At 33.7% G+C, this 12,429-nt stretch overlaps 1 protein-coding gene across 3 annotated transcripts; it reads left to right on the plus strand.

The window, feature by feature from the left end:
- The first annotated feature begins 8,229 nt into the window (after nucleotides 1-8,229).
- On the plus strand, nucleotides 8,230-11,416 carry LOC105176223 (plant viral-response family protein (DUF716)). Of its 3 annotated transcripts, XM_020698640.2 has the most exons (3): nucleotides 8,230-8,361; nucleotides 8,458-9,516; nucleotides 10,399-10,931. In XM_020698640.2, the coding sequence occupies exon 2, from the start codon at nucleotides 8,548-8,550 to the stop codon at nucleotides 9,472-9,474; it is 927 nt and encodes a 308-aa protein (XP_020554299.1). In that variant the 5' UTR covers nucleotides 8,230-8,361; nucleotides 8,458-8,547; the 3' UTR covers nucleotides 9,475-9,516; nucleotides 10,399-10,931. The 3 variants fall into 3 exon arrangements, with proteins under 3 accessions (XP_020554299.1, XP_020554300.1, XP_011097255.1); XM_020698641.2 differs by lacking the exon at nucleotides 10,399-10,931 and adding an exon at nucleotides 11,073-11,416 and having other exon boundaries at nucleotides 8,293-9,516; XM_011098953.3 differs by having other exon boundaries at nucleotides 8,296-9,516.
- Nucleotides 11,417-12,429: the final 1,013 nt, after the last annotated feature.

Raw genomic sequence — 12,429 nt, forward strand, 5'->3', positions numbered from 1 at the left:
TCACTTTTTTTTAAAAAAAAAATCAACCTATATAACAACACAAATAAGAATTATATAAATTTTTAACAGTCGTGTAAAAAATATAAGAATTATAAATTTATAAAGTTTATATAAACTCTATATTGATTATAAAATTATAAATTTTAGTTAGTATTTATTTTAAATAAAATTTTTACAATAATTCAAATTATATTTTAGGAAAATAATTATAATAGACATATTTTAGGGGTATAAACAATAAGGACATTCTCATTATAAATAAATTAGTTTGCATGAGGGGTAATTTTGTTATATTTTATAGTTCAGAGGAATAAATGCATTTTATACATAATCCAGAGGTACAAAATATATCTAACCCAAGATATTTGAATCTATCATGAGTAATAATCTCTAAATATCCAGCCAACGAGGCCTAGTTCAAATGGTGAAACTGAAACCCCATAATTTTAGAGGTCATGAATTATAATTAATTTATTCAATTAATAATAGTTCATTATTCTTACTTAAAAAAGAAAATATCTAAATATCCATTTAATTGGTGAATCCATATAATTTAACGTTTTCTCTCTTTTTCTTTTTCTTTTTTTTTTTTGTGAATGAAATGGGGCGACAATAATAGCAATTTCAGGGAGAAAAATACACGGCTATCAAATTTCTTTTGTGATAGATATGCACAAGGGATTTGGACCAATCACAATGGATAACTATAAATATCCATTTCTTTAATCCATAAATGTATGTTTGGTCATGTTTGATAATTTGGTCCTCTAATTTATTAGAGTACTAATGCAGTCATGTATATTTTTAATTTTTATGATTTTATAAGTATAGTTGATTATCATGACTAAATATAAAAAATTGTAATGAATGGTCATTGACTATGATCGCGCAATGTTTGTTGACATTGATATTTGTAAGTGTGGCTAAAAGATTTATTATGATTGGGATCTATAACAAATATTTTTATCATAACGGACAAACTAAATTTTTGCATTAATTTTATTTAACCATTGTTAATATAGCCATTTATCATGACTTTTACCCAAATCATTAAAATAGTAAATTTTCTTCTAGTAATTGAAAGATTGAATAATAACAATAAAATTAACGTAAATTACAGCTGTCTCTCGTGAAATTTGGTATAATACTGAATATTTTCTCATTGTTTGAAAAATTATAAATACCCCATCAAATATAAAATAATTATGTGGACATTACTACTTTATCCTTGCTGTAACACTTTAAGAAATAAAAGAAAAAATGTATGGAAAAATATAAAAAGAAATTGAGAGTGGGTAAAATAAATAATCTATAAGGCATATTAGTCTATAAAAATATATTTAGAAAATTTTAAAAAGTATATAAAATTATAACTCATAATTCAAAAGGACATTATGTTCAGTTCACTACAAAAATTGGATAAAACCTAATTGAAACTAATTGAACGGGCTCGTTCTTGTACAGGCGTTTAAAATCAAGAATTTATTTGTAATTTTTCAAATAATAATAAGATATTTATAATCATACTAAATTTGAGATGTCGTTGTAATTTATCCATAAAATCGTGGAAAACGTGAATTGACTAACATTTGCTTTATTATTACAGGCCTAACGAAAATGGAGTCTTGAAAACCCTTCACACACGGGTACATGTACCTTGAAATCTCTAGCTATGAGGCTTACTTGAAAATGGTCCAGCATGTTGAATGTTCCAATTCAAATTGAACTCTTAGCACCTGAAAAACGATCGATCAATTGTCTGCCTTGACCCGGAACCACACCGGGCTTCCGTGAGAAATGCGTTTTGCATTTCACCGCGTATTTTATGTTTGTAGTCGTATATTCTGTATTGTTTCATTTTGATAGGTGAATTATATCAATTTTTATACGTCTTTTAAAAGTTTATATTATTATAAAATAAAATATTGTTTTCCTCTAATAAATGGAAATTATTTCATATTTTTAGCACTTTTTCAAAATTTTCCCTTAAAAATAATTGAATTTTAAGCTAAAGAAATGTATTTATTAGGAATGTGACGGGTGAAAATGAAAATAACCAAAAATGAGGTAGTTCTCATACCAAAATAATGTTAGTTCAATTTTGTTCTCACTATATACCACAAATTATGGGGTTTAATGCAATTTACCCCCTGTGCTATCACAGATGAGTAGATTATCTCCTATAAAAAAAAGAATAGCAGTTTATCCTCCTATGTTAATTAAAATGAAACAATTTTACCTTCTGTGTATGGAGGTAAATTGCTTCATTTTAAATAACACGGATGGATAAATTGCTGTATTTTAAAAAACACAGAAGAATAAATTGCTAAAAAAATTTTATAGAGATAAATTTGCTCATTTTCAATATCACATGGCTGCTTGTATTTTTTTCAAAAATTATGTGTAGATTTGTTTCTTTTCTTTTTTCTTTTTTTTTAGGGGGGGTTAATTAGCATAAGTTTGCTGACTAGTCCACCCCTTCAAACTTCATTAAACCTTTCCTTACCCGACAATTTTAAATAATCGAGTGGTGGGTTCAATAATTATAAAAGATAATTACATTTACACCCTTTTACCTATTGCTCTTTTATAGAAATTATATTTGCCTTTTAAAAAATTACAAAAACCACTTATGGTAGTTTTTAAAATTAAAAAATGCCCATATTGGTTTGGCCAAATTTTAATGTATTTTTTGGCAGATATGTCTTTAGAGGTATTTTTATAATTATCAAAAAATAAAGAGAGTATCATAGTAACGAGAACTATTCCATTTCTTTTTTGAGGATTTGTTCCCTTTTTCTGCAGCAGAAGGCTCAAGCTCCGCCTGCCCCTACTCACCTCAACATCTATAAAAAAGCTCTTGCCCCTTAATTTAATAATAATTAATAAGATAGCCCTTTCCCAATCCTATCTTTGGTTTGATTTGGCGTTTTTCCTTCTAAACTTTTGTAGAGCAATAGCCGCCGTCTCGTAGCTTTTGCTTCCAATTAAAAGAATTAGGAACTTGCTCCCACCGGCCCATTGCGGCCTATGACCTCTCCTAACTTGTGCCCAGCCTTCACCCTACTCCGCCATCAAAATATATATGTATAAATATGTCCAATTATATACATATTTATATATTTGTATTGTATAAATATACATACATACATGTACAATTTATTAATTGTAATAAAATTAATTATAAACAAAAATATTTTTTTATTTTAAAAATTTAAAATAATTTATACATCTGTGATAAATTTAACCTAATAATTATTTTTTTATTAATATATTAAATAAATAATTTAATATTTTTAATTATTAAAAGGTGTAATTTTATATACAGATCCAATAAAAAAGTTAATAAAATAACTTAAATTTAAATTATAAATTAGTATAAATAATAAAAAAAAATACATGAGGTCATATTATTTATCCCCGTAAATATTATTTTGACCGTCCTTCTACTTTTTGATAATTACAAAAACACCTCTAAGGATATTTTGATTATTGAAAAATTAAATTAAAATTTGACCAAATCAACAGGGGCATTTGGAATTTTAAAGGCTATCAGGGGTGACTTTTGTAATTTTTAAAAGAATAAGAATAATTGCATAAAAGAACAATAAATGAGGAGTGCAAATGTAATTATCCCTAATTATAGTCAGCCTTCATTGCAGAACGTTTGCTATGTCTATTATGTACGTATGTATGTGCATAATTATGTAATTTATATATTAGATTTACTTTTTCTTTTGTATATCTTTTTTTGAACAGTCACAAGTTTTTTAATTCTCAATCTTTTCGGTATTGTAACTTTGATTCCTTTTATGTTTTCTTAATAGTTATTTTATTTTAGTTCAAATTAATTCATTTTATTTTATTGTTTTATTGATATTGTTCGAGTTAGAATTACAAATAAGGGTAAAATGCAATTTACCTCCTTTATTATGGAAAATGTCTAAATACTCATATGAAAAATAACACTAAAAAAATTCCTTTATTTTAATTATATAGCAAACATTCCATTCCGTCGACCGCAGCAGTGTGGCACACGCTCCTCTCATGCTATTGGGCCAAAATTTTAGCATTAAAATTAATTTTGCATCTTAATTTATAAATCATATGGTTTTACTTGTTATATGTCTACGGTTAGGGGATGGATAAGCTAGTTAACGACTTGTACACTATCCCCCAATATAATTCGATTATGACATTCAAAACAAACAAAAGTTAGACAACTTGGAAAATGTGTAAATTTGGCATGCAAGGTTTGGCCATATTTCTTAAGATAGAATTAGGAGGCTGATAGGCTTAAAGAGTATTAGAAATAAATTTTTTGGACAACCTATCAATCTTCGAGTCTTGTCTGATAGGGAAGATGACAAAAAAACCCTTCATAGGACAAAGCGCTCTAGCCAAAGATTTATGAATTGAAAAAAATACAATTTTAGTCATGTAACTTATGAGGAGTTGTAATATTGGTCCTGCACAAATTGATTTTTGTAATTTATTTTTGTTACTTAAAAACTTTGGCATCTTTTTTCAACCAATTTGACTGAAAAATTATACGCAACTTGCACATGACCCAATTAAATTGTAATTTTACTCCTGTAGCTTAGAGAGCATTGGTATTTTTAGTTCTATAACTTGGGAGAGTTGGCATTTTGGTTTTCATGAATTTATGTAACTTATGGGGCGTCGGTATTTTTAGTCCTATAACTTGGGAGAGTTGACATTTTTTGTCCTTCATGAATTTATTTCAGGACTAAAATTATAAGTAAATTGCAATTTTTGGTCAAATTAGTTAGAAACAGGATTAAAATTATCAAAATTATAGAGTTACAGACTAAATTATAAAAATTAATTTATACAGGACTAAAATTCTAATTTTTCCATTAAATTTTTATCTATACAGATATATGTGGGCCATTGAGTACTCAGGGCATAGTTGGTTTTAGTTATTTCATGACCTTTACTGAAAACCATTTATGATATGATTATGTTTACTTGATGAAGTACAAGTTTGAGACCTTTGAAAAGTTCAAAGAATCTAGAGTTGAAGTAGAAAACCAAACTGACTATAAAATTAAAATCATTCTATCTGATCGAGGTGTGATTATTTGAGTGGTGAGTTTTTGGAGTATCTAAAAGAGAATAAGATTCTCTCTCAGTGGACTCTTTCTGAAATACTACAACTAAACGATGTATGTGAAAAGAGAAATCGAACTCTGTTTGACATGATTCGAGCTATGATGAGTTTCATCGAACTACCTGTGTCCTTCTGGATTTATGCTCTTGAGACGACAACCAAATTACTGAACATGTCAATGTCTAAGAAGACCTAGATGCGATATGAAAATGACATGATAAGCTTGTTTCGTAAAAATACATCTGGAGAAGTCTCACATACATCAAAAGATTAGTGGGAGACAAATTGGATTAGAGATCCAATTTGTGCAAGTTATTTGGGTATCCGAAGAAAACTGTTGGATATTATTTTATGATCCTCGAAAACTGAAGAAAGGTTTTCTACACATGAGTGAGTTGCTACTTGAATGTCAAGTGAAGCAATGCCTCAAGCATCATCATTTTGAGGTTCCCACTAATGATACACCAATTCTCCATAGGTCAACCAAAGTATCTCATTCGCTTGAGAGATACAGAATGCTGGTGTGATTGGTCAATTGGATAATAATTCAATGACTTTTGAAGAAGTAATGTCGAACATCTATTCAGAAAACTGGCTTAAGGCCATGAAATCCAAAATGGACTCCAACAAGCTGTGGACTTTGGTAAATCCACTTAAAAGTGTTAGACTTGTAGGGTGTAAATAGGTTTATAAAAGAAAATTTGGAGCTAATATAGAGATAATGACTTTCAAGGCCAGGTTTCTACCGAAGGGTTACACTTAGAGACCTGGAGTAGACTTTGAGAAAACCTATTCGTCAGCGGCTATGGCCAATTCCATTAGGACCCTGCTTACGATAGCAGCTAATATGACTACGAAATATAGTAGATGGATGTGAAAACGATATTTCTTGATGATTTTTTTGAGTTCGTGATCTGTATGAGTCAACCGGAGGGTTTCATATCCAAAGGAGAGAACAAAAGATTTGCCACCTCCGAAGGTCTATCTACAGACTAAATCATCGCCCTAAAATTGGAACATTCGTTTTGACGAAGTCATAAAAGGTTATGATTTTTTCAAAAACCAATTTGATCCTTGTGTGTATAAAAAGGTTAGTGGGAGTTCCGTTGTGTTCCTAGTACTTGACCTTGACGACATCCTGCTAATTGGAAATGATGTCAGGATGTTAGGAGATATGAAAGTATGGTTGTCTACTAAATTCTCCATGTAGAATTTGGGTGAAATCTCCTACTGGGCATCAAGATCTATAGGAATAGATCTAAGAAGATGTTGGAAATGACCCAAAACTAGTATAGCAAGAAAGTTTTGGAAAGGTTCAAGATGAAAAATTCAAAACGAGAATTTCTTTCTATAAGGCATGGAATAAAACTCTCTAAAAGTCAATCTCCAAAAACCAATGAGGAGACCAAGAGAATATCAGACTCTCCTTATGCTTTCGCTGTTGGCAGCATACAATATGTTGTCCAGTGTAAAATGCCTGATATAGCTTATGCTCTAAGTATCACGAGCATATATGAAGTCTGTCCTGGTGAAACATACTAGGTTGTCGTCAAGACTATCTTTAAGTACGTAAGAAGGATTAAACATAAGTTTTTGGTGTACGATAATGGAAAGTTGATATTGGATATAGACAATGCCAATTCTTAATGGGGATATATATTCAAACTCAATGGAGTTGTAGTTGCCTCTAAGAGTTCCAAGCAAGAAATTACTACTACATCCACCACTGAGGCTGAATACATAGCAATATCTAAAGTTTCCAAACAAGTGGTTTGGATGAATAACTATATTCAAGAATTGGGTATAATGCTTAGTATTACTGGGCACATTGTTATATTTTGTGATAACAACGAGGGTTGTAAACAAAGGAGTCAAGATCTCACTACAACTCCAAACACATCCTTAGATGCTACCACTTGCACCGGGAGATGGTAGGAAGAGGAAAGGTACATGTGGATTCTGCATCGACAGAAAACACACAGATTCATTGACCAAGCCCGTTTTACAGATTGCGCATGCTTAATATCTTGAGAAGATGAGACTGAAAGATATGAGTTATTAGCTTTAAGGTCAAATTGGATATTGTTAGAATATGTGATAAAAAATATAACTAAATTGGCTACTATGTACGATTTGTTTCAATGTAATATTGAATTATATGAATAAAGTAAAATTTATTATGACTATCTTTATTGTGCTTTACTTGCATTGCTTGTTATGCATATCACTTAGGCAGGAGTTTGAGGATGGTGTTCGAAATCTCGTAAATTGGGCTGAGGATCAACATACATACATTAAATCGAGAGTAAATTAGGTGTTTGTGTCGTAAGTGCAAGAATTGAGTATTCAGAATGACAAAATGTACGACTTATGTATGAAGGGGTTTGTAGAAGGATAATATAATTGGACCGCTCATGGTGAGATACAAGTGATGGAGTATTATGATGATCCGTCCACACCTATTTGTGTGGAGACTCCTATTGCACCTGATATGGCAACGCATTGGGGTGATTATCGGAAGATGAATTGGGATCACAGGATGGTTTATGATGCTATTAGGCAATAATTTTTCTCGGTGCATCTCGAGCTCGACACGAGCATGCCTGTAGCTTATTTCCTACCGATGGTGGTGAGGTTAGGCCTATTTCATACAACTATGATGTGTCCAACTTATCAAATTGGTTTTTTGATGTAGTGAACGTGCCCAATCAACCGTTGTACAATGTTGTGATCAATCCCAATTGTAGGATGTGCTTGACTGGTTAACATCAAGGCCGAGCACAACATACCTGAGAGATGCTATGATCAGGTATCCAGTGGCTAGTGATCTCCGCCCATCCAATACGAAACATATGATCGAAGTGTACCTATAGGCATTAATCAAAGAACTATTGCAATTATGACATGTACATGTACGGACACACGACCACACCACAAAGCAAATGTTGATGATGCATGAGAATTGAGTGTGTCTTGCCTTTTTTTTTTTTTTTTTTGTTTAATTTATTTGGTGAATTACCTCTATTCTTCGCTGCTTAAATGAAGCAATGGATGGAATCTTAATTATAGAACAAGATAGCTCATATTTGGAAATGCACTGAAGGGCTTGAGTCTGTAATTTGAGTTTTAGTAACATAAATTATAAATTCCGGTCACCTATTTCATTTCATACACAAGGAATGCGAGTGTTGTTCTATGGGACGAACACACGCAAAGACGCAGTTTAGGTAAACGCATATAAAAGTGCTAGTAGTACATAATGCTACCGTCTTGACGTTGTTGTTTGTTAATCTAATTAAAGGAAAATCATTACTTATTAGCAGCAGCAGCAGCAGCTGGCAGCATACAGTAGTCGTTGTGGACTCTGGACTGTGGAGCAATCAATCGCAGAAAGAAAAGGTGCGTGCGTGGGAATGGCAGCCCTAATTTACCAGATATTCTCATCGTCGGCACTGGTGTCGCAAGGGCTTTACCACCTTATCTGCACCACCAAGAACCACCTCAAGTCCCCCCGGGATTATGTCGCCAAACCCTACCATCCCTTCCCCACCACCACCCACCACCACCATCCCCCCCACCGATTCCTCAAGCATTTGCAGCTCTATCTCCTCATCCTCTGCCTCTTCATCGCCCTTCTCCACCACCTCATCGTCTCCTCCTACGCCGATCCCCTCCTCAAGGGCCGCACTCCTGTCCACCTTTTCACATCTCTCCAGGCCGCTGCCATACTCTTCTCCTTCTTTCTCCTCTCCCTTGCCCTCCTCCTCTCTGATGCCACCACCCTCCTCCCTCTTCCGCCCGATCTTTTTTTCGCCCTTGCCTCCGCCCTCTTCTTCCTCCAGTACTCGCTCTCCTCCTCCTCCGCCGCCGTTCAGACCTCAGATCTTCAGGCCAAGTGCGACTCAATCTCTGCCCGCATCTCCGCCCTCTCCTCCGCCTTATGCCTGGCACTCGCGTGCCAGCCCAGGCTGTTTGTGGCTGATGTTGCGCTTGGCGCCTCCTTCTGCTTGCAGGGACTCTGGGCTTTGCAGACCGGACTCTCTCTCTATGTCGACGCCTTCATTCCCGAGGGCTGCCACAAGCTGCTAGACGTGGTCAGCGGGGTTGAGGGATCCACCAAGTGTGATTTAGAAGACTCCAAGCTCAGGGCCGTGGCCATCCTCGATCTGGTTTTTGTTCTTCACGTCCTTTTTGTGCTCCTCATCTTCTTCGTGGTCTACAGTGCTATCGCCAAGACATTGGGTTCCCGCAGCAGATTCGGATCCTATGAAGCCTTGCCCAATACGGCCGTTGATTCCAATCACATACAGTTGAAGGCTATGACTGGCACTCAGGCCTAATCACTTTCATCATTCTGGCTTGCTTGTTGCTGACACTATTAGGTATCTCCCCTCTCTCGTTTCCCCTTCCCCTTCCCTTGTTTATGCGCTAGAGTGATTTGTGGCTGGAGATGTTCTGATAGGAGTTTGTGTATGTAGATGGAAAACGCCTTCACTTCTATATGAAATTAAATTGTTTTTTCATGAAAAATTCCATATAGTTAGACTCCTGTGAAGAGCAAGCATCTTGTTGTTAAATGTGCTGTTTATGACGTATTGCTTCTGTACCAGAAATGTTGATTTCTCTACAAAGATGCATGCTTTGCATCTTATTCTCCTTGGTTGCTTTATGAGTCCTTGATAATGATAGCGACTCCAGAATGTCGAAAACTTTATGTTATGAATTGCATTGATTCCTCTGTAGCCGTATATAGCACCATACACATCTGTTGATTTCTTATGATTCTCTATTTCCATTGCTTCTCCTGCCTTTCCCTTGATTTTCTCTAACTTTTATATGTGAAAGCATTTACTTGGACTAACGTGTCCCTGCTTAGCATATTTCCTCAATGTCTTGCCAATGATAGTATATGCCTCCTTTTAGTCCAAATTAAGACACATGAAAACACAAACACAGAGACATGACCTGAACGGAATAAATGGGCATTCGATCAGATTGTCCATATAAATGATTGAAGTTCACTACCTAAAGGATGTGTTACTTTCGGTTTGGCATTTTATTGAAGTAAACCTCTTAGAAAAATTTCTTTTTTTTTAATATCATGTCTCTCTAAAAGAGTAATGTACACTGTTAACAAATTACCAGTGTTTGTCTCTATCCTGAGTTTTTGGGCCTTTAATCTGCTCGGAAACCTATTAATGTGTCATAATCTATGCAATGTTTGTACTGATATTGACTAATTTGTATTCTCTCTCCTTGTCCAGTGTATCTATGGTTCTAGGAGGACAAGAAGCATAGATTTTTCTACCTTGTTTGCTAGGAAGAACAAGAGAGAAGGAATGGGGAAGGAGATACAAATTGTAAGAAGAGGAAAACTGATTTACGCCTGTTTTCAATATATAAGGCATATCTTGTCTAAATCTTATTGAAATGAGATATTTCAGTATACAGCAGCTCTATTCATGCAAGATATCCAATGATATAAGGAGTTGACTGTTAGCTTATGATACAGTAACCAGAAAAGCTTATATGCAGGTTACGTCTTAAGAATTTGCTTAATTACATTGACTTAATTCATTTGGTATCTTTCGTATGAGTCAGCTTCTAGATGTGGGAGTATAACAGGCAGGGTGATGCAAGGTAGGTAAGGCAATAGCATTTTTCTTAATTGTTCCCATTATTATTGTTTGCAAATAGGTTCTTTGCTCAGTTGAAATTTAGGATTTAGAGCGACTGGATGGTTGTAGGAACCTTATTTTAGATTCAATCTAATGGGTATCTCCTGTTGGTTTTCTCATATGGATTGTACATGATTTGAAGGATTGGTCCATTCTGAACCTCTGCTTATATTTTCCGCTGACATATATGTAACTGCCCTGACATTGTTGGCTTTATATGCTTTAGCCTTTCCCTTCTGATGATTAATCTTCTTGTCTAGGGTTGGGGGTGGGGCTGTGGAGGAATGCATTTGTCCAGTCAATCTTATTTATTTTGCCACCACGAGTCTGGTCATTACTTCATTTCATTGTGATTGATCGTATTCAAGTTATGGAGCTTGGTAGTGGCACTTGGTTTACAAACTGAGTAATATATTTGAAACTCAACAAACTCCTGGAACTATGCATTTCCTGTAATGCGTGCCTCAAAAGGATTTGATGACTTGGTACCTGTTCGGTAAATTTTAATATGAAGATCTAGAGTTCCCCTACTTGTATTTATGAAACATTCACTGTTAGAGTGTGCTTTCGGTTGATGAAACCTCGTGATATATTGCCACTGCTATACTCGCTGCCTATTTTGTTTTGTAGAAATTAACATATTTACATATAGTAATAGTATATCTAAAAGGTTATAATGCCCTTCTGGAGAAAATGAATTTTAGTTTCGTATCCTAATTGTTCTCTTATTATGTTATTGCGTTTAGTATATAGTCGCGAAGGAACTGCCTACATCTTCACGATTATTAACTGATGATGCTAAAAAAATGTGCATACTGTTGGGGTTGCTTGCTTTTGGCTGGGGAAAACCTGCTTCTTCATCCACTTGATGCGTTCTCTCTTAAGTATATCACACCGTCTATTTGGAATAAAAGCTGCAGTTAGTTTGAAACTTTTTGAACTGAAAATCACTCTAGTCTGGTGTGTTACGCATGTACATGGTATTTTAATAAAAAATGTTAATAACATGACATGCAAAGACAGCCTTGTAGCTTCTTTCAGTTCAATGTTTTACTTTTAAGTAGCAACCCTATTACTCGGCGGGAGCAGCAATTGCAATTCTGTTAGTCTGTATCTTTTCATTGTCACCTGTTGAGCAAATTCAACAAAGTTCCTTTGCTTTTGCACCATTGCCTCTGGAACTCAATTAAAATGAATGTGGATAAAAATGAAGATTGAGATTCCATAATAAATACGTTAGAGTTCATGAATTTGAGTCTATTAAATATGTAGATGTTTGTTTTATTTAATATAATTTTGGCTATAATTACATTTACACCTCCTCATCTATTGTTATTTTATGCGAACTATTCCTACCTTTTCAAAAATTACAAAAACTACTCCTGGTAGCTTTTAAAATTAAAAAATGCTCTTGTTGACTTGATTAAATTTTATTTTTTCAATGATAAAAATGCCCCCAGAGATGTTCTGTAATTACCAAAAAATAGAGGGAATGTTGAAATAATATTTATGGGATAAATAATATGAATCCGTATATTATTTTATTATTTATGCTAAATTTTAATTTTAACTTTTTTAATTGAATTTCTATATAAAATTAAATTTGTTAATAATTAA

Source organism: Sesamum indicum, linkage group LG13 (genome assembly GCF_026168435.1).
Source record: "Sesamum indicum cultivar Baizhima isolate 11 linkage group LG13, ASM2616843v1, whole genome shotgun sequence".
Classification (NCBI taxonomy): domain Eukaryota; kingdom Viridiplantae; phylum Streptophyta; class Magnoliopsida; order Lamiales; family Pedaliaceae; genus Sesamum; species Sesamum indicum.